This window comes from Schistocerca cancellata, chromosome 11 (genome assembly GCF_023864275.1).
Source record: "Schistocerca cancellata isolate TAMUIC-IGC-003103 chromosome 11, iqSchCanc2.1, whole genome shotgun sequence".
NCBI lineage: Eukaryota > Metazoa > Arthropoda > Insecta > Orthoptera > Acrididae > Schistocerca > Schistocerca cancellata.
The window spans coordinates 94,007,323-94,030,577 of NC_064636.1; the positions used below are offsets into that span (position 1 = coordinate 94,007,323).

Consider the following 23,255-nt stretch of genomic DNA (forward strand, 5'->3'; position numbering starts at 1 on the left):
TTCTGCTACTTTGGGTTGTAATTGCTGTTGTGTTCTGTTCAAGAGACAGAGGATCGACACTTGCTCGCAGGGAGTGGCCATTGACCCTCAAGATAAGCAGATGGAATTTATTACGCATAAATAGGCATAATGACTGACTACTGCATGATTGCAGGATTGCAGTACAACCAGTGGAAGCAATTACATCCATAAAATATCTACATGTATGTGTACAGAGCGATCTGAAACTAATGGCAGGTAAAAGCCATACAAGGTAATTGGAAGGACTGTCTGGAAGTGTAGTCCACCCACAAAGGGGGCAGTTCACAAAACACCCGTTCGACCAATACTTGACTACTGCTCGTCAGTCTGGGATCCGTAGCAGGTAGGTTCGATAGAGGAATTAATAGAGATCCAAAGAAGAGCAGCGCGTTCCGTTACGCAAGCATCACGGAGACGCTCAGACAGGTGTGCTGGCAGACGCTGCAAGAGACGCACTCCACAGCACTGTGTGGTTTACTGTCGAAGTCCCTAGAATGTACAAACAGGCATCTCGCAAAAGACTGTGAAGGCAGAATTGGAGAGAGTCGAACACGCATGGAGGCCTACTCACAGCCATTGCTCCTTTGAAGCATTCTCGAGTGGAACAGGAAGAGGGGAATGGTCAGTGTTTGACAATGTATCGCCCACCAGGTACCATAAGGCTGCTGTGAGGCTGGGACGCCACCACCTGGCAGCCACTGCGGCGGCCTCTGGCTCACAGCTGCAGCACCGTGGAGGCAAGTGCTGCACCTGTCGCCTGAGCAGGGTTCAGCTTGCTGGCCAGCCACAGTAGAGCGACTGCTGACGGCAGAGGTGGCAGCTCCGTGTACTGAATGTGGCGCCCTGCACACCCCAAATCACCTACAAACTTTAATCGTATATCCTCGTTATCACGCAGTAGATCAACAAGAAGTGTCCTTAATCGCTATTCTTCCAGCTGCAGAAATTCCATTACCAGGCAGTGCCAAAGTATTCAATCTCGTGTCAAAAAAACTATAATAGATTTCGGGAGTCCGTTTCGTGGCATGATACTCACTGGAATGAGGCAGAGCGGACTGACAATCATTTCTGATACAATCGCGGCCGGCCATTCTACATCTAGTCTCCGGCCGGAATGGCTGAGTGGTTCTAGACGCTACAGTCAGGAACTGCGCGACTCCTCCGGTCGCAGGTTCGAATCCTGCCTCGGGCATGGATGTGTGTGATGTTCTTAGGTTAGTTGGGTTTAAGTAGTTCCAAGTTCTAGGGGACTGATGACCTCAGAAGTTAAGTCCCATACTGCTCAGAGCCATTTGAAACATTTTCTACATCGAGTGCCGAAAGGTTCTGTTTGACGCCGTTCAAACTGAAACAGAAACAAAATTTTCAATCTCGAGGGTGTCGAGTTTAATCCAGTTATCGAGTGTATTGCGACATATCACACCCGGTGGGAATGGAACGCGCCTCTGGGATCCGAAGGGCGGATTGCGCAAGCGCGCTCACGCGGCAGATAAGCCGGCCGGCGTGACGTCACGCGGCAGGTGTATAAGAGCGGCTGCCGCCACGGGCGCTGCCTCGCCTGACGTCGCTCTGCTCCGCTCCGCCTGCTGGGTGAGTAGCGCCGCTGCTGCCGCCTGCCAGCCGGTCGCGTGTCTGCAGAAATGTCCAAATGTGTGTCAAATCTTACGGGAGTTAACGGCTACGGTCGTCAGTCCATAAGCTTACACTCTACTTCACCTAAATTATCCTAAGGACAAACACACACACTCACGCCCGAGGGAGAATTCGAACATCCGCCGGGACCAGCCGCACAGTCCACGACTGCAGCGTCTCAGACCGCTCGGCTAATCCCGCGCGGCGGTGCGCCTGCTGGTGTACGGACGTTTGCCACGGCGGACATTTGCCACGATTTTACCTGCTCCGAAGGTTTTGGTCTCTTGTCTCCCTCTCCTCCTCCTCCCCATCGCTTACTGACCCTTTCCACTGGTTTACTTAACATAGAACCAGAATCTGTCGGCAATTTCCGCCACATTTCTAGAGAGAGTTTCGTTGTGCAAACTATTAAATGCCTCTCGCATTGAAATGGACACCGAATTTCGAGCCTCAGTAAAACTTCGCCAATCTTGTAGATTTTCCGTTCGTCTAAATTATATTTGCCTTTTTCGGTGCTCCTGGAGCAGCATTCTGTCGTGTTTTGTGTATCATGTGGGATCAATTCCGTCTCTTATTAATTTATTTGGTATGAATCTCTCGAGTGCTGTTGATACTATTTTTTTCAACTTCAGCCATATATGGTCTTCACTTACATAGTTTGGAAGGATTGGAGACTGTCTCTAAGAAGTCAACCGAATGTTTAGTGGCTTTTATAAATAGATATATCTCGCGTTTTGTTTTGGTGAATTTCTTTGTTACGGAATTGAGCCTCGCTACGACTGTGTGTTCACTAATTCCTGTATCCGTCGTGATGCTCGGGATTATTTGTAGCTAAGAGTTCAAGTGTGTTTTCGTAACCATTGACAATTTGAATGGCCTCGTGAACTAATTGTTCAAAATAATTTTAAAAAAGCATTTAGAACAGTTACGGAAGTTGTTTTATATCTACAATGTGGTCTGGAAATGTATTTTTGTCAACATACAGAAGGTAGATTGAAGTCACTGCCAACTATAATTGTATGAGTAGCGTACCTGTTTGTGGTGAGACTCAAGTTTTCTTCGAACTCTTCAGCAACTGTTTCATCTGAGACCGGCGGTCAGTAAAAGGAGCCAGTTATTAATTTATTCCGATTGTCGAATATAAGCTCTGTCCATACTAAGTCACAGGAACTACATGCTTCAATGTCACTTGTGAGCTGGAACGCACATTACATTATTTTTCCTTAAGTTGTGCTTCTTGTTTCTGTTGTAGTGGAGATCATTACAATTACGGCTTTTCCCTCCAAAACCTAGGATGCTTTCTCTGTGACCCTGTAAGTACCAGAGCTAAAGAATGTAGAACAACAATGTACGTTACAAGCATAGCGTTCTGTATTACTTCATTTCCTTCAAAAATGGTTCAAATGGCTCTGAGCACTATGGGACTTAACATCTGAGGTCATCAGTCCCCTAGAACTTAGAACTAGTTAAACCTAACCAACCTGAGGCCATCACACACACCCATGCCCGAGGCAGGTTTCGAACCTGCGACCGGAGGAGTCGCGCAGTTCCAGACTGACGCGCCTAGAACTGCTCGGCCACACCGGCCGGGTCATTTCCTTATTTCTAACATTTTAAAAATGTACGTCGGCTTTAGATGACATGTCAATCATAGATGTTCTTATCTCTATTTAGTGAACGTATTTTCAGTCATGTTTTGAACTTTGTCCCCCTACACTTTATTAACTAGTGTTTCACCGCAAGGGATATCGCATTTTAAATTAATGGAGAGTATGTCGTTCTTCTTTTCCCACATTCACATACCCATTTCTTCTTTACTTATTGTCTTTTGGGCATGCAGTTGTAGTAATGAAAGTAGGCACAAATGCAGTGATAAAAAAGAAATGATTAGCATAAATTCGCATTCGCTTTACATCGTTCCTTTCTTGTTGCTCCCCTGCCGATGGACTGTTTCTATCGCGATCAGTAAGAGTGAAAGGAAGCTACCGTACGGGCGAGGGATCTATATTTATACTAGGCACAACTAATTACATACTGGCATAATCGTCGGTATTGCTTTCGTTTCCCAAAAGTTATAAATATTCCGATTTCGTAAAAGAAGCTCTGTATTTGGCCAAGATGTCGAAGAAGAAGGTCCCTTAGGGCCTGGTTGTATCGAGTAAGATGTGGAGACGGCGGTTTGAAAGCGGACAGAAGAAGTGCGAGGAAGGGCGTCCCTTACCTGAGGGATCGCTACCTGGCGAAGGGGCGAGTGCGGCAAATGCCCGGCGTGGCAAATGTCCGGCATTCGCGCCATCCAGCGCCACGCTGGAGCCCTCTACACGGGAGAGTACGGCCAACCTGCCGGCCGCCGCCGTTTTAGGCCTACTGCGCAAGGGCAGCCCTGTCGACGGAACTGTAAAATTCGCCTGAAGACGACAGTGCGTCAAGTGAACAAATACCTATCGTAATTAATCGTTACATCCTTGATAACTCGGCGTCTACTGTCAAAATTAGTGAAAATTTGCTACTCTTTCACTGACAAGGGAACCTCCCCATCGCACCCCCCTCAGATTTAGTTATAAGTTGGCACAGTGGATAGGCCTTGAAAAACTGAACACAGATCAATCGAGAAAACAGGAAGAAGTTGTGTGGAACTATGAAAAAAATAAGCAAAATATACAAACTGAGTAGTCCATTGGCAAGATAGGCAACATCAAGGATATCGTGGGCTCAGGCGCGCAGTGGTCCCGTGGTTAGCGTGAGCAGATGCGGAACGAGAGGTCCTTGGTTCAAGTACTCCCTCGAGTGCAAACTTTAATTTTTTATTTTCAGACAATTATCAGAGTTCAGGCACTCACATATAATGAACTTCGCTCTCCAAAATTCCAGGACATGTTCAGATTTGCTTGGACATATGCGGGATTTGACGGTCTACACACGGGAAAATTTGAAAACGTTAAAATCATATGTTTTGACAGAGCACAGGGAAAACTGTGCGACTGTGAAAGTGTTGCATTCATTTGTTGCAGTTTATGTGACAAACTCTTATGTTTTCATCACTTTTTTGGAGGTGATTATCACATCCACATGAAAACCTAAATCGGCCAAGGTATAAGAATCTTTTTACCCATTCGCCAAGTGTGCAAGTTAGGTGGGTCGACAACATATTCCTGTCATGTGACGCACAAGCCGTCACCAGTGTCGTATAGAATATTTCAGACGTGTTTTCCTGTGGAGGAATCGGTTGACCTATGACCTTGCGATCAAATGTTTTCTGTTCCCATTGGAGAGGCACGTCCTTTCGTCTACTAATCGCACGGTTTTGCGGTGCGGTCGCAAAACACAGACACTAAACTTATTACAGTGAACAGAGACGTCAATGAACGAACGGACAGATCATAACTTTGCGAAAATAAAGAAAGTAAACTTTTCACTCGAGAGAAGACTTGAACTAAGAACCTCTCGTTCCGCAGCTCCTCACGCTAACCACAGGACCACGGCGCTCGTGGGTTCGCATTATCCTTGCTGTTGCCAACCTTGCCCATGGACTACTCAGTTTGTATATTTTGCTTGTTTTTCTCATAGTTCCACACAACTTCTTCCTGTTTTCTCGATTGATCTGTGTTCAGTTTTTCAAGGCCTATCCACTGTGCCAAATTATAACTAAATCTGAGGGGGGTGCTATGGGGAGGTTCCCTTGTGAGATATAGACGCTTATAAATATAGTTAGCAGTAATTTTTTTCTCACGCTGACCTTTGTGAAAAGTATTACATGCTTAAACGATAGAGTCCAGTCAACGTCTTTGAGGTACACACATGACTTACAGTACATATTAAATTACAAATGCATATTTCGATTTGCATATTTCCTTTTTTAATGCTTGTTTGTTACAAATGATGGTAGTTATTTGTAATTAAAAATAAAAAAACACAAAATTACAAATTACCGGTGCATCAATTTAGCTAAAACATGTGAAAGACAATAAATTTCATCCTCTTAAAATACCTTTGCTGCATTTCTCATACCAATACTTCTACTACCGCACTTTGCTGTGGCTTCCTTCTGTACCTGGCAGTTATATTTCCTCAGAAGAACGTAAATTCGAGTCTTCAAAAATTCATCTACAGCTCTGTCCACAACACCGTGAGAAGAAGGAATATTCTGAATGAGTTCCTCGAATGACTTCTGTGCAACTGCCTCCAGTGCTTGGAGGGATAATTTAGCTTTCAGGAACAGTTTTTCATCCACACGAAAGACTTTATCTGTCATCTCAATAATGCGAAATATTTCTTGGGAAATGCATTCCAAGCTGTCTTGAGCTGTATAATTTTTTACTTCAGTGAGTCTTCGTACTGCTTCACATTCAGACTTCTCCTTTGGTGAAAGTGATTCTCGGCACGCTTCACAAAGGAAATACTTCTTCTGCACTTGCTTTGTTGTTCTGCCTGCTAAATAATGTAGAGACTGTGCTTCCTCAGGTGGCAATTCTTCAACATCGCTTACGTCTGAATTCGCACTTGCAAGCAAGCCTGCATCGTCTGTGCCTTCTGCTTCGTCGTACGTCCGTCTGTGTTCCAAGTAGTCGACAAGAAATTCACCATCTTCTGTCTGATAATTTCCACGGCGACTGGGACGAAAGTACTGTGACACAGCAATAAGCCGCAGTATCATCTTGAAACTGAGACAATCTGGAACAGGATTACTGGCTCGAACCATACTGAAAAGGTTTTCCAGAGCATCCTGTGACAGCCTGCGCAACAGAACACACTGGAAACCTTTTTCGTTCAGAAGATAATCCTGGACATTAGTAGCTGTGCACGTTGCTAAAATAACTCCAGATTTTACAGGTTTCCAAAAACCCTGTTTCCAATCTTCAAATTTTCAGACAGCGAGATGACACTCTTAAGGAACTGTACAACATCATTGTGTATGTCCTCAACGGTTCTACTCACGGCAGTTTTCCTGTTCCTTGAGGTCATTAATTTAAACCAACGGAAAATTGTGGCTATGAAAAACGCCGTTGATGTGGCAGAATCTTCAAGTACATGTTCCTCTATTGCATAACGTAACACTGCTGCAACGCTGTCATTTATAAGTGCGTAAGCAGGACCAACCTTAATTTTATCATAATGCCCTGGCCTTATGACATTATTTTTTAAATCCCAAGCAATATTTAATTTCTTTTCCTTGTCAAACTCGTACAGTTTCTTGATAGGCTCTATCGAGACTACCGGTCCCGTCAAATTATTGTCTGCAATTGCTTGCCGTGGTAGGATAATGTGGTCGGAATTAGTTAGGTGTTCCTCACATTCTTCAAGATATGAGCTACGTGAGGCATGAAGTACAGATTCCGCTCTGGAGAAAATGGATGTTGGCAGAAATTCTTTGTTTCATTATGACGGCCAGCAATAATACCACATTCACCCCACAGTGCCTGATTTTGTCCACCCATATCTGATACAATAACTTCTACCATCAGACCAATCACTTCACACTTCACAATTAATTGCCACAGGAAAGATTAAGTTCTTTACCTGAAATTGAGTTCCTGGTGAAATGGTAACCAATTATTTGTTTCCATTGGGTACTTAGACCACCAAGCATAAATACCAAGACGTGACAAGCATGTTTTTCATACGAACCATTAGCTGCTGGAAGTGTTGGATAGCCAATTACGAATTTCGATGAAATGTCGTAATTTAGGCCTGGCGTGAGACTCATCTCATCCATCATTATTGCAACATGTCTTTCAAAAGGATTCGTGGTGTCTACCTTCACTTTAAGAGTGGATACAAAATCGTCCAAAATACCTGGACTGAATGCCAGAGACTCAAGTTTCCTTTGTAGAGTTCGTTCGCTTGGTAATGGTTGTCCCAGTTCTCTTACCGCATTATATCCAACGCTTCCACAAGCTAATCGAATTATGAAAGCCTTCTTAATAGCTTCCGGTGGCCACTTTGTCCCTCGCATAGTTTTTTTCTGCAGTGCCGAGATATGATCGTCGTTTAAAAAAGGTTTCACAGATGCCGCCATTGTATCAATTTTACCATTCGCGCTGTGTAGTTGCTTCTGCAATAAGTGGACTTTCCTTTTCAAACTTTGTACTTCCGTTTCAGTGTCATTCTCAGGAGGTAATCCGACGTCAGAACTGTGAACATCCGGAAAAACTTCTTCAGGAAGTACGCAAACTTGCTCATTGCCTGAAAAGAAATAGTATTAACAATAATAACAAAAAAATGTTTTGTCGAACGACAACGCGAGAAATTTAAGTTTCATAAAAAGTTAGTAGTGAATAAGATAGATAAGTCTGTCTTTAGTTACATATATATATTTAAACAGTACCTGGCTCTCTCTGTGTAGTGTAAGTGCACTCAGGTTCCCTTTGCACACCCCTGTCCTTTGGTGGCTTTCGTCCCTTAATTTGAGGACGATGGCTAAATATAGTGGGTACCGCATTAGGTTTCAGTTTTTAACACCATCCTTACGATTTGCTTCAAACTGATCAGGTGTGAAGTGAAGCTAAAAATGACAATCCAAATTACACTGTTAAGTAAAGTTCAAAACTAATACCTGTAAAGAAGTAAAGATGGCACTATGAATAACTAACAAAATAAACCTTTTCAAATTTCGTATACATGAAGTACATCCGTATTTGAAGATTTGATTTTCAGCTTCTGCCTCTTATTCAATGGTGATCGTAGGCATTATTGTAAAAATGATGTGGGTGTAGCTTTATTAATACTATCAATAACTTTGTTAATGCATTTAGAGCTATTTCTACATAAATACTACTACAAAAATGTATAAAGTGAAAAAAAAGTTTTTTTGGTTTTCAGGTGGAACTGAACCCAGGACCCACATATCATAAATCAAATGCTATACCGACTTTTTCTTATTAAATCTCTTTTTTCTTTTGTTCGTCTTCGTTCGGTGCATCTGTTCGGGGCGGACGTCCTAAAACACCCGTTTATGTTCGTCTTTGATCCATCAACTCAGTTTTTTCTTATTACAGAGGGGAACTAACACTCCGACCGAACACACTGAGTTACCACGCCGGCGGCTGAGGTATACTTGCACTCTTCCATTGTGCTTTGTAATATGTAATTCACATAATTATCTGCTGCAAAGATAAGTTTCCTTATCTCACACAATTTAGCTGTTTCGTATGGAAATGTATCTTTTCTTCCAATACGGTGTAGCCACAGTTCGCGTCTTTTCGCATTCCTTTCGCGCCCTGTGGAATGCGGAAAAGCTTGCTACCTCGGACTGGCTTCGTATAACAATTTACAGCACAGGATTGCGGCATTTTCACTATAGAACAGTGGAAAATGCCACCTTAAGATCTTAATTTAATACACAAAGAGTGTATATATTTCCAACACCTGTAAATACTAAAATATCGGCAAGTTAATTCAGATTTGCCACTTACGCTCACATATTGCTTAGGCTCAAAATGGCTGCCTCCCTCCGCTCGCCTCAGCCGACCAATAGCAGCCGCCGATTGTCGGCAATCCGCACATAAGAGGTTGGTGGCGCTCTCTCGCATACCCAAGGTGGCTTCTACCAACTCCCCCTGCCTGATGATGCCTTCCTCCCCTCCATCTACCCCTCCTACCAACTTTGAAAATCCCCATCCTCCCCCCACCCCCGCACGCCGGGGTGGCCGAGCGGTTCTAGGCGCTTCAGTCCGGAACCCCGATACTGTTACGGTCGCAGGTTCGAATCCTCCGTCGGGCATGGATGTGTGTGATGTCCTTAGGTTAATTAGGTTTAAGTAGTTCTAAGTTCTAGGGGACTGATGGCCTCAGGTGTTAAGTCCCAAAGTGCTCAGAACCCACTCCCCCCCCGTGCTTTTTCCCCAAGGGCACACTCTCTCCCTTCCTCCCTCCCTCCCTCCTCTCCCCCGGGCCACCCCTACCTCCCTACCTTGTTTCCTCCCCCTCCCATCTCCTCTGCCACTGGCATCTACACCCTCCCCTCTCCCTCCTCCCCCGCCTTTTCCCCTTTTTGGCAGCTCCCCAGACCCGTACACGTATAGAGAACTTTCGCAGGCCGGAGATCGTTGCCTAGTGTTTGTGCGTGCTGTCATGTTCGTGTTCCAGTGTTTCATCGTTTGTGTTCCATACTTCGCGTGTGTCATCTCTGTCTTCTCTGTGCGTGTCCAGGTTTCTGAACATTTTTATTTTGAACACTGTGGCCGTCTACGGCTCCGTGTGTTTTAATTTTGTATGCCTACTTTTTTATATCCACCATGTCTGTTCTGCAATTGTCTCCTTTTGTATCATTAGTCATATGTGTGGCCGAAGAGCGGCGTAGTATGCCGCTGCTAGCCTACCTGTATCAGGTGTCAAAATAACAATAAAGGAAAAAAAAACACTCTCATACAGGGCTCTACCCCACGCTCACGAGGGCGGCTCGCCTGCCCGTCGACACCGACTCCCTCCACATGTGTAGTCTGTGCGGCGCTCGGCCGCAAGTGAAAGTGACGTAAATGGGGGCTGCAACACATCAAGCGTTTAGCAAACGTTAGGTTTTATGGCGCGGGTCAGACGATGAGTAAGTCATTTATGTCAGCAAAATTCCCAGAAAGCAATTGGCGCACTAGAAAGAGATCAGAGCGATAATCCGAAGGTCCTGGTGTCGAGTCTCTACTTGCAGTGTTTTTAGTTTTGTTGATTTTGTATGTCACTTACACTGCAAATAGACCGCGATAATACTCCAGACATTGTATTTATTAATACCTTAATGAGATGCATGAAAACGAATGGGAAAGTAAAATTTGAGATTGCGAATATTAATGCTAGCCAATAGGTAATGCTTCTGAATTTTTTTATCTGAAAACTCTTAAAACACTTTAAGTAAATCAAAACTTTATTAACATTCTACATATCTATATGCATGTGTACGTATCTGTTAATCAACACGGCCACCCTGGTGAGGAACACATTTCTCCCAACAAGAGACCAGTTTCTCGATGCCGTCACTGTCGAATGTTTGACTTTCTTGACAAACCCACAAACTCACTTCTCCACGCACTGCCTCACCACTACCAGAGTCCGCAGCTCGTGGTCTAGTGGCTAGCGTTGCTGCCTCTGGATCACGGGGACCCGGGCTCGATTCCCGACCGGGTTGGGAATTTCCTCTGCCTGGGGGCTTTGTGTTCGTGCTGTCCTCGTCACTTCATAATCAACATCATTCGTGACAGTGGCTGAGTAAAGGAATTGGACTGTGTGAAATATTGAGACTTTGCACGGGCGCTGATGACCGAGCAGTTGAGGGCCCAACACAGCCCAACCTCAACACCAGACACCACTATCAGAGCAAACATCTTGACGCCGTTTCTTTAAATTTCGCCAACAGCTGAAAATCGGATGGCGCCAAGTCGGGTCTGTACGGAGTGAACTCGTGGCATAGCTCGTGTGAGGTCTGGCGTCGCCACTCTGAAGGAGAGCTCGCTCCACGTGTGGGCAGACTCTTCTGCAGTCAGACACTGAACCACAGCACACCGCCTCTCACGCACTGACATAGCTAGGTTGCACTGCAAGTCAGAGCCCTCTAGCGCCAGAGGCTTGTAACATTCAGTGATTATAAAGAATCCGCCTCGATTGCAAACAGAAACCGGATTCTATTTGCCATCGAGGCGCATTCTTTATAATCATTATATTATTCACGATTGCTGACGCGCTGCAGTGTTAAAAGTTCGAAAGTTGTCACGTTCCTCAGCGAGGCGGGAAAGTCGACCGAGCAACATCTTTGTCGTGTCATACCTTATCTGACGTTGAGAACAGATGAAAAAATTCGGAGGTGTTGCTGTTCAGCACGGTCTCATAAATTTCCTGGAATTGATTGTAAGGCATGCGCGAGAAATTTGTATATAAAATTACATACCTTTATCGTTTTACAGTTGGCGATTTATACGGGCTGGGGTGATATTAATCAGTGATAGTCTCAGCGTCTTACATATGCTGCAAACACAGAACTTTTTCAATTGCATAATTGTTATAAGGATTCCCGAGAAAAACAAGCTTGATTTAGGTACTGTGCCTTCCACACATTGTCGAAATAAGTCTGGACTGTAGAATGAGTCACACTGTAGAACAGTCGAAAAGTGACACCAAATCGATAAGACGGCTCACAATCACTCTGTCAGTTTACCCACTTGCAAACATTCCAGTGTTCCAGATACATGTGTGGGTTCTCTTGATGTAATCACAATGCTAGATCGAAGCATTAACTGTGCAAGTGTGGAAAAAAAAGAAAATGTCGGACATAAGCAAACCCCTCAGGTAGCATGACTTTGGCTCTGTGAAGGAAGTCACACGAGATGGACAGCAAAGTTATAAACTGGTACAATACCTGCTAGTCATCTCTCAGAACTACTTTCGTTTGTGTATTATGTCTATGTGACACAACTATCTTAATTGGAAATTAGTGCAACATGGCATTAAACGCCAAGGTCCCGTGCTAATAGAGCTAATGGTACCTCCAGTAAACTAAACCACACATTCTAACGTCCAGTCGACGAACTGGGTCCTGCGTTACATCAGTAGTGTTCCTGAACAGGCATAGCCCGTCACTGGAAACTGTGAGATACTGAGTCAGAAAATTATTATCAGTCACAAGTTTGCAAGTTCCTTATGAGTGTCTTGAAGAGCATGTGATCTGACACTGAGACAGAAACAGTTTCCTATGTTTATAATTTTTTTGCTGTTATGTTAATTACCCACATGGAGAACAAGGAGTAAAATTTTGCAAGATGAAAGCAGCGTCCATTTAATATATATATATATATATATATATATATATATATATATATATATATATGTGTGTGTGTGTGTGTGTGTGTGTGTGTGTGTGTGTGTGTGTGTGTGTGTGTGTGTAATGTGCAGTCCAGAGATTGTTTGACAGTTGATCTCCAGTCTCCATGTCTCTCTCATTCCAACCGCTGTGTTTCTCTGGTCCTTTCCCCATGGACAGATTCACCAGTTATGGTTTCCAGGAGCCCTTTATGTCTCAACAGATAACAGAACTAACATTCCTCCTGAGATTCTGTTTTGTCTGCAGCTATAGGAGGTGGTTACCAGGTCGACGTTTTAAACCAAAGGCACAAAGACATGCGGTTGCGTGGTTAAAATTCACACACTTTTCTTTCCAGTGATCGTGTAGTCAAGTTGGCAGAACTACAGACGTAAGGTATTTATCATCATTCCCTGTCAAGTTGACATTTGTTCATCTACCTGAACAAATCTGCAAATTGACAGCCTCATAGCTTCTTGTACCCTGATGACGTGGTGCCTCTGTGAGGCTTTGACGGCAGTCTTCCTGTATTGGTCGCACCTCCTCTGTCTAGTTTTCCGCGTGCGTCGACGTTTAAACAGTCGCGGATGAACACTGTCGGCTGTGTTCAGGACATGGGCGCTTCTGGCGGCCCCTGCTTGTGTACGTGGCGGCTGCTGTTCTCCAGTCTGGAGGTACTCGGCTGTCACTGGTGTGGTGTGTGTGTGTGCGTGTGTGTGGTCCATGTAACAGCCACCAGCCCCGCACTTTTTTATAATTCCAGACTGAGTTTCTTAAAATGTTGCTTGACCTTTTTGAGGAAATAAAGTTACTATTTCCGCTAGACAACTACCTTAAATGTTCAGTACTTTCTCTCTTTTTAAGTCATTCTTCTTTCTGTGGATGAAAATTCAAATGTCTGTTTTAAGATTCGTGGACAGTTTTGCTCGTTCACTTGTACAACACATAAAAGTATACAGCCAATCTTTCACATTCATTGCTCCCACACCGAGAAGATCAGCAGGAACATTGTCGGTACCTGGCTCATGTCGATTCTCCACTTCTACAGAACTATTCTGAATTGCTGTTTTAAAATTGATTCTTCAGCGACTGTTACTAATGAAACAACGTGAATCCAATAAGCTGATAGTGATATCCCATTTTATTCGAAGGTCCAGTCTCGGCATCTAATGCACACAGTCTACACAGTCAATGTAAGGACGAACTGAGAAATTCTTCAGTGAAAATTAGACCTCGTTGTCCAGGAACTGTATCATCGAGTGGTTATCTACTATTATCAGTACCATCTGCAATGTGGAGGTTCAGTGACTTGCTACAAAATGATAGTATACGTGTTAGTTGAAGGGAAAGAATATTCTCTGCAGCTGGCTCTGACATATCGTGCTGGGTGTGGTCGTCAGATGTTGTCCTGTTGGACTATTTGAGAAGTGTTGAGAGTGAGTTGCAGGCTGAGTAGGCCTGCTTCCGATAGGCAATGTTTCCCAGAAGCACCCTCCAGGTTGTAGTAGACCTGTGTGAAACAACTCCTGCAAGGCTACATGCACAATTATTGGTTAAATGACGAATAATATAGATTCCAGCCATAAAATAATGTTGTTTCCTTGAAGGAAAGAAGTGAACAGAATATCTCGTTGAATAAAGTACTGCTATAGTTCTTTACAACCTTCTTAGTATTTTGGTAGATGTCCATTTCTAACGATTGTCGGTTCAAGTAAAATCACTGTGTAGAAAAAATCATGCAAATGAAGCCTCCCCCCCCCCCTTATGGAGCTTGTCGCGCAAATAAAATGTGCTGAAAGAAAGCCATAACTATTTAGAAACGTATTATTAAAGGTTTGTGGCTATTCAGCAATGTAATCAGTCTGACACAGCAAGGATGTGACGATACTGCCACTGGCTGGTGATGGACCACTTTTTATGAACCGTCACTCGAGACCGGTGTGCCTGTCTCTTGCAGAAGTATCGATAGTCACCTGTAAGCTGAAAGGGCTGCCCGGTGATGCAGTGTTTCAGAATCGTCCGCAATGGAAGCAGTTAAGGACATCACGGAGACGGCGGCCGTGGACCTGGGGGACCTGCTGGACGCCGGGGACGGCGCCGTGGTGACGCTGACGGCAGGTGACACTCGGCTGGTGGCGCACAGGGCCGTCCTGGCGGACAGGAGCCCTGTGTTCGCCGCCATGTTCGCCCACGACACCCTCGAGGCCAGCAGCGGCGCGGTGAGCATCCCGGACGTGGGGGGCCCGGTGCTGAGGCAGCTCGTCTCCTACCTGTACACCCTGCGGGCCCCCCAGCTGCCCAGCACGGCCCCCCAGCTGCTGGCTGCAGCGGATAAATACGGGGTGTCGCGGCTGAAGGAGGAGTGCGAGCGGCAGGTGGCCGCTCAGCTGACCGTCGAGACCGCGGCGGCCGCGGCCGTCCTCGCAGTCCGCCACTCCTGCAGTGACCTCAGGCGAGCCGCCATCGAATTTATTAAGAATCGTACCCATGAGGTGATGGCCACTCAGGGGTGGACAGATGCGATGCTTCATCAACCAAAAGACTTGGTCAAAGTGAGCCGGTTGCTGTACGATCCACCACCACAAAGCAGGTAAGGGCGAGACAACCCACTCATACATGTCCCTCAGTTCTGGATGTGTGTGTGAGTGCGTGTGCGTGTGCGTGTGTGTGTGTGTGTGTGTGTGTGTGTGTGTGTTTCCATGACTATAATTTTTGCCGCTGAATTTCCTTAGATGTGTCACCGCTGTAAGATACACAATCATAGATCGTCATTTCCTGCTAGCTCACGATGCTATCATTGTCCTCTTGTAGCAGGTTAGCTGAATCCCTAAGCTGAGTCCACTTCATTAACAGGTATGTTTTCTAGCAAAAATCATCAGACAACCAATTTCTAGACATTTATCTGTCGAACTGCACGTGTAGGAAAAGTGGTTCTTTAGGTTTTCGCATCAAGTGTCAGGAGAATAGGATACATTCACTGTGTGAGCGCAGCATGACGCAGTCTGCTGTGCACACAAAGCTGTACTGCCCAACCCGGCCTCAAACACAGTGATGTGCGTAGTTTGCAGCCGGCAGCCCTAAGGGTCGCTGTAAGGCTGTTCGTATAGAGCAGCGTTTAAAGTTGTTCAGTGCCTCTGTGGCTGATGCCAATGAGACACCTCTGAATAGTGTCACGCTGCATGAAGACGACGACCGAGTACGTCACTTCTGGCCGTCACCTCGAGCGAGGAAGCGTACTGCACAACGGTTCGACGAGGGTGGCAACATATTTACAGTTTTCGACAGCTGATGTTGATCTGCGGAATTTTCTTCGTGTAGAAAAGCAGATTATCAGAGTATTCACTATTCACACCTCAGTACTACAGCTTTGTCTCTGTTACATAGTTTGTCTGTCACCTTTTTCTGTGTGCAAGCCATGCCAGCAAGTATCCCAACATAATTCTTCGTTCTCTCCAAATCCAAACAGTACATAAAGGATTTTAATTGCTTTAAGGGAATGTTGTTGTTGTTGTTGTCGTTGTTGTTGTGGTCTTCAGTCCTGAGAATGATCCGATGCAGCTCTCCATGCTACTCTATCCTATGCAAGCTTCTTCATCTCCCGGTACTTAGTGCAGCCTACATCCTTCTTAATCTGCTTAGTGTATTCATCTCTTGGTCTCCCTCTTCGATTTTTACCCTCCATGCTGCCCTCCAATACTAAATTTGTGATCCCTCGATGCCTCAGAACATGTCCTACCAACCGATCCCCTCTTCTGGTCAAGTTGTGCCACAAGCTCCTCTTCTCCCCAATTCTATTCAATACCTCCTCATTACTTACGTGATCTACCCATCTAATCTTCAGCATTCTTCTGTAGCACCACATTTCCAAAGCTTCTATTCTCTTCTTGTCTAAACTATTTATCGTCCATGTTTCACTTCCATACATTGCTACACTCCATACAAATACTTTCAGAAACGACTTCCTGACATTTAAATCTATACTCGATGTTAACAAATTTTTCTTCTTCAGAAACGCTTTCCTTGCCATTGCCAGTCTACATTTTATATCCTCTCTACTTCGACCATCGTCAGTTATTTTGCTCCCCAAATAGCAAAACTCCTTTACTACTTTAAGTGTCTCCTTTCCTAATCTAATTCCCTCAGCATCACCCGACTTAATTCGACTACACTCCATTATCCTCGTTTTGCTTTTGTTGATGTTCATCTTATACCCTCCTTTCAAGACACTGTCCATTCCCTTCAACTGCTCTTCCAAGTCCTTTGCTGTCATTCATAGGCAGTCATTCATAGACAGTCATTATTGTGATCAGACACTGGGCCCATTTTTATTCTGGAATTATCGTTCTTTCACTGCAATTTCAAAAGTAATTTATTTTTTACCATGAGGTGGTATTAAGCTACAAAGCAGCTTTGTTTATCCAATACAATAGGTTTTTTGAGGAGGTCATTCGTTATTATTCTGTTATTATTCACACCATTGATCTTGGCAAAGACGAGGCATGTCGTCAGTAAATGCAGCACAGGGGATCCCCCTGGATAAATTCCGTGTGGAAAAATTTACCAAAGGCTGTAGGGGATCGGAAAGAGGCCCAAAAAAGTATCACTCAACTGCGTAAGGAAGTGCATACTTTTTCCTCGTGTTGCAGTCAACATTGATGAATATAGCCTGAAAGGGCATTATTAATTGAAACAAGTAGAGTCATGTATAAGGTCGTAGAGATTTTGTTTGATGTGTTGTCATACAGGCTGCTATAAGTACATTTATCAGTCGTCATTCCTTATTTGAAGTTATAAACTGTTTTTGCAGTGATGTATTGAGTGTTGTACATTTAAAGGTTACAAGGATGATTGTTTCAACATTCAAAAACGGTGCATTAAACATTTTGTGAGTGTATGTGGTTTTTGCAGTGATGTATTGAATGTTGTACATTTGAAGGTTACAAGGATGATTGTTTCAACATTAAAAAACGGTGCATTAAACATTTTGTGTGTGTATGTGGTAAGTGCAGCGAAGAATTCACATCAGGAAACAGTTTCCTCATTTCGAATAGTATTCCTCTGATGTGACAGTTTACCAGTACGGTCCAATCGATTACTGGCAAATGTAATGAAATACGACCGCTTAACCTTCGTGCAATACTTGAATTCAATAGGAAATGTTGAGGAAGAAAAAAAGGATTAACTTAGGGTCAAACGTGCCATCGACTGCAAGACCATTAGAGTCAAAGCAGAATCTACAGCTCCCAAATGCGGGGAAGGAAATCTACAGTTCCCTTTCAAAGGAAAGGTCTCAGCATTTGCGTTCATCGATTTAAGGAAATAAAGCAGAACGCAAATCAGGATGGTCAGGTGGACATTTCAACCACTGGGTTTTAACATCATAAAAGGAAATTTTGTGGCCCTGAGAAAAAATGTACAATCAAAGGTTAATCTGTGTCCTCAGAATGTAACATCACGCATATGGTGTGACGAAAGTGTTCTGTAGTAAGAAATCCTTCCAAGCAGTATACCCATAGTAATTAGCATCTTTCGTAATCGTGGCTGGCTGCAAAGACTTTCATCGAGTCATTTCAACTGCTAGTACGTGCACATCAAACTAAAAGAGAAAAGTAATTGTGGTTTTATCGTCTGCGTATCTCTTGTCATCAAAGACGGTTGGTGTTGGTTTCGACTTGACCACATACGAAAGTTTTCAAGGCATCATTTCAGGTTAAAACATGTCACTCCTAGCACCTGTCGGAACAGAATTCGACAATCAACGTCTCCTTGTTTGCAGTAAGCAACGATGCTGCGAGCAGGCTTACATTCGCGCCCCTCACGGAACTTTTCGTCGCGTTATTTCCAGTTCAGACATGTGCACATGTCGCTACAGGTCAACTGAGGAGATGTTTAACATGTGTTTGTGGCTAGAAAACAATGATACGTACTTGATTCAAATCCCAGTAAAGGAACAAAATTATTTGCCTCACCGTTTCAGGTTGTCATCTCGCTAACAACGATAAATTTGGATATATAACGTGTTATTGTGCCTAGTTAACAATCGTATTAAGTGCTGGGTTCAAATTGACATCCAACCCAAAACTAAGTGAAACTTCAAGATTTCAGCGTTTAGATACGTGCACGCTAGCTTACCTGTGACTGAAACGATATCTAAGACCTTTGGTATTTAGTTAACAGAGACAACGGTTGTTCGATTTGAGTCCTGGATGTCAGTGTGAACAAACGTTTTCGTCACGTAATTTCAAGGTGAAAGTTAGTTTCTAAAATGTCATTTATTGCAGTAAACTTGAGTTTACAGGTGCTGAAGACTGTCATCTAATAATAACACTTTTTCTGGTATTGACGTTATTGAGATATTAGTCTGATTGTGGACTGACGGCCTTGCAGATCAGTTTTCTCAAGTGGTCTCTTGCAGTAACCATTTTGAACAGTGAAACGCCCATACCAGAAAAGAGAGCAGAGGGACGGCAAGACAGTAACACTAAGTGGGTGCATACAAATCAGGTGGAGTGGAATTCAGGCCGTTTGGATAATTTGAAGGGTGACAGTACATGAACTGACCTGTCCAGTAATTCTGTATGTATCTTAATCCTGCACTTGATTTTGAACTACCTGTTGTATGGTGTTGTCATCAACTGGTGTAGGGAGCTCAGTCGTGCATCTGAATGTCATTAACTCAACGGCAATTCATCTGTATAAACTGGACCGCTATCGCAGCATTCGGCACCTGCCGTCTGCCAGCTGCCAGTGTGTGCACGGTCCCTCAGCAGGGCTGGCTGTAGTGAGCCACCCCCACATCCTCACATGGATATGCCAGCCAGCTCACACTCTGCTCTCTCTGTATGTGCAGCACACCAGCCGCCACTATCGCCACCACCGCCACTATCGCCACCACCGCCACCACCACCACTGCCAACGCACCCCGCCAGACACCTGCTGCAGCTGCACTTCCCACATCTCCTCCACCTGGAGAAGCCACTGTCTCTCACATGCGGTGAGTTCCCTCACTACACACACATGCACGCACACATTAGCACTACATTGTACAGAAGGTAGAAAAACAGAGAAAGGAAATGTAAAGGATCAGTCTACATTCAGTGAGGGTCAGCAAAATGAAATGGAAAGAAAATCATAACATATGGTCAGATGAATAATGGGGCAGTATCCACAGAATGAGGAAGTTGTATTATGAGAGAAAGGTCAATTAAAAATGGTTTGGTAGGGAAAGCAGTGATCTGTTGTGAACATTTCAGTGATATGTTCCCATCAGAACCAGTAAACCAATCCAACAATAACTCTGGCATGTAAGGCGACGTCACAAACGGAAAATCCAGTCACAGAGAGGGATTATGAGAGCACTTGATGCGTAACACTGTATTTAAAGAGACATAAACATCTAAAAATCATGGTGTATTGGAATTCTGTAGCAGGGGACAAGTAAAGGCAGATTTATTTATGAGACAATTTAGGGTTGTTGGTAGAAACAAAAGGGGAGAAAGGATCCTAGACCCCTGGATTAAACTTGTGCTAGTAACAAGAATTACTCTGTTCAAGAATCAAAACAAAAGCAATAGTTGGCAGAGGTGGTCTCTTAAGCCTAAGCTCCTCAGGGTTTGGACCAACATGATTGTACCATTTTATTTTGCTGTAACAGGTAGTCAAAGTAACAACAGACATGCAAAGCAGAAACTGTCTACTGTAGATCATATTTCTGTCTGTCAACACACTTAGAGGGCTGAGATCCCATCATTTATTTCTGGGAAGAGGGGGTGCAGGGTCGGACTCTTCACCACAGAGCAGCATTTTCATCCAAAGTCTCCAGTTATTTGTTGGATGTAGTACAATCTTTGTCTTTGTCTACAGTTTTTACTCTCTGCTGCTTCCACCAGTACCATGGCAGTTATTCCCTGATGTCTTCAGATATATCCCACTTTCCACAGTTCCTTTCTTATCAATTCACCTAATTCTCAACATCCTTTTATTGCATCCCAATTTGAATGCTCCAAGTCACTTCTCTTCCTGTTATCTCCCATAATCCATTATTCATTTTCATACAATACTGTGCTCCAAATGTACATTTTGAGATATTCTATCACAAAATTGAGGCCTATCTTTGGCAGCAGTAGCGTTGTTTTGCCTGGAATGATCTGTTTTCCTCTGTTACATTACTTCATATAACAATCTCGCTCTGTCCCTCAGTGTACATTGGCTTCCCAGGTAGCAGAATCACCCAAATTAATTTACTTTGTGGTCCCTAATTTTGACGTTAAGTTTGACACTGATGTTATTACTGTTACTCCCCAATATTTCCGTCTTTCTTTAGTTTAAATCATAATTCTGTGCTCATCCAACTGTTTATTGCATTCAACCACTTGGGTACTTCTTTCTCACTTTCAGTGAACATGGTAATAACACTAGTGAATGTTATCAATGAAATGCCTTCACCCTCAATTTTAATTAAATTTCTGGAAGTTTATTAAATTACGCGAACGATTCCTTGATGTTCAAACTGAACCCTTGGCGATACTAATTCGGTCCCTGTTTTGCACCTTTTTAATGACAGTATTTCTTGCTTCAGTTTTTGCTGTTCCGTGTTGATTATTGTACATATCGTAATTTATATAATCTGCTAGTATTCTATATCTCTCTCGTATTTTTTGAGATTTCACACATGTCGCATTACTTTACATTGTCAATCTTTTTAAAGGTGGCCTAATGCAATGAAGGCTGCGTGACTTTCTTTAAACTTTGCTTCCCTTTTGAAGTGTAAGATTAGATCTATCTCTCTGGTGCTTTTACCTTTGTTACATCCAAACTTACTTTCTTGTACTTATTAATCGTGTCAGCAATTACGATTCATAAGCTATTTAGGTCATTGTGCGAAATCGTTCGCATTTAGTGGTCCTTACACGCATGTGGAGTGTGTAGATGATATTTTTCTGTAAATTTGTTGCTATGTCTATAGTCCCATAGATTCTATAGATGAATTTGAATAGTTGAAACTTCCTGGCAGATTAAAACTGCGTGCCCGACCGAGACTCGAACTCGGCACCTTTGCCTTTCGCGTGCAAGTGCTCTACCATCTGAGCTTCCGAAGCACGACTCACGCCCGGTACTCACAGCTTCACTTCTGCCATTCTGGAATTTGAATAGTCGTTTCATTGCAGCCTCCTGCAAGCATCATATAAACTGCAAGGGAATGTTATTTAACCATTCGCTTTGTTTTTGCACAAATCGTCCAGAGCTTTGTTAAACTCTGTGTCTAATGACCAGTCCGCTATGTTTTCCAGCTCGACTTTCAGTTTCCCTTCCATCATGTCATTCAATAGTCCCTCCCTCATGGAGGTGCTCATTGTACTTTTGTCAGCCATCCCTTTCTCTCCCCCCTCCCCCCCTCTCTCTCTCTCTTTCTTTCCTCCCCCCCCCCCGCCCCCTGCACTTAGCAGCAGAATTCTTTTCTAACTCTTACGCCCAACCCTGCAGATGTCAGACACTCAGATCAGTACCAAAAGTTGTAGGTCGATAGCTTATCAACAAAAACTGTGATTTAGTTCGTGCTGTCTGCTGTTGTCCAGCAGAGAGTACATAAACGTTAATTAAAAGTAACACCAGGACTACAGAGCACTTCACAAGCCTAACTGTGAGTATGTAACGTATGTTGCTTTCATGTGGAAGTTGATAGAGCCTAAGATTCCTGTATCAAAGATCATGGGTTCACAACCCAACGACCCTAAATTTTATACCGTATTATGTGTGAAAGTGCTATATGGGACGACGCGCTTTTTTTTTGGGTCATCAGTCTTCTAACTGGTTTGATGCGGTCCATCACTAATTCCTCTCTTGTGCCAACAACCTCTTCATGACAGAGTAGCACTTGCAATCCATGTCCTCAATTATTCGCTGTATGTATCCCAATCTCTGTCTTTCTCTGCAGTCCTTGGCCTCTGTAACTCCCTCTGCTACCATGGAAGTCATTCGCAGATTTCTTAGCAGATGTGCTATCATTCTGCCCCTTCACGTTGTCAGTGTTTTCCATATATTCCTTTCCTCTCCGATTCTACACAGAATGAGTTCATTCCTTACCTCGTCAGTCCACACAATTTTCAACATTCGCCAGTAGCACCACAGCTCAAATGCTTAGATTCTCTATTCCAGTTTTCCCACAGTCCATGTTTCACTACCATACAGTCCTGTACTCCATATGTACATTCTTAGAAATTTCTACCGCAAATTAAGGCCTATGTTTTATATCAATAGAATTCTCTTGGTCAGGGCTAGTCTGCTTTTGATGTCCTCCTTCGTCCATCCGTCTTTGGTTATTTTGCTGCCCAGGTAGCAGAGTTCTTTAACTTCATCTGCTTCATGACCATCAATTCTGATGCTAATTCAGTTTCACTCAGGATAGGAAAGTCAGCAGCATATCATATCCTTGATATCCTTTCATCTTGAATTTTAATTCCACTCCTAATCTTTTCCTTTATTTCATTCCAGCTTCTTTGTACAGATTGAACAGTAGGGTGGAAGACTACATCCCCACCTTACACCCTTTTTAATCCAAGCACTTTGCTCTTGGTCGTTCACTCTTATTATTCCTTCTTGGCTCTTGTACATATTGTATACCACACATCTCTAGCTATAGCTTAGCCCTATTTTTCTCAGAATTTCGAACACTTTGCACCACTTTACATTGTTGAACACTTTGTCCAAGTCATCAAATCCTATGAACGTGTCTTGATTTTTCTTTAGTCTTGCTTCCATTATCAACCAGAATGTCAAAATTTCCTCTCTAGTGCCTCTACCTTTTCTAAAGCCAAACTAATTG

The 23,255-nt window shown here is 43.6% G+C and overlaps 1 protein-coding gene across 1 annotated transcript in view; it reads left to right on the forward strand.

The window, feature by feature from the left end:
- Positions 1-1,592: 1,592 nt before the first annotated feature.
- The window catches only part of LOC126108254 (ice-structuring glycoprotein-like), a 33,138-nt gene continuing 11,475 nt past the window's right edge, over positions 1,593-23,255 (forward strand). The window contains exons 1-3 of the mRNA XM_049913483.1: positions 1,593-1,611; positions 14,439-15,023; positions 19,284-19,427. Of these exons, the coding sequence (XP_049769440.1) occupies positions 14,458-15,023; positions 19,284-19,427 (710 nt within the window). The 5' untranslated portion in view covers positions 1,593-1,611; positions 14,439-14,457. The remainder of the gene's footprint in view (positions 1,612-14,438; positions 15,024-19,283; positions 19,428-23,255) is intronic.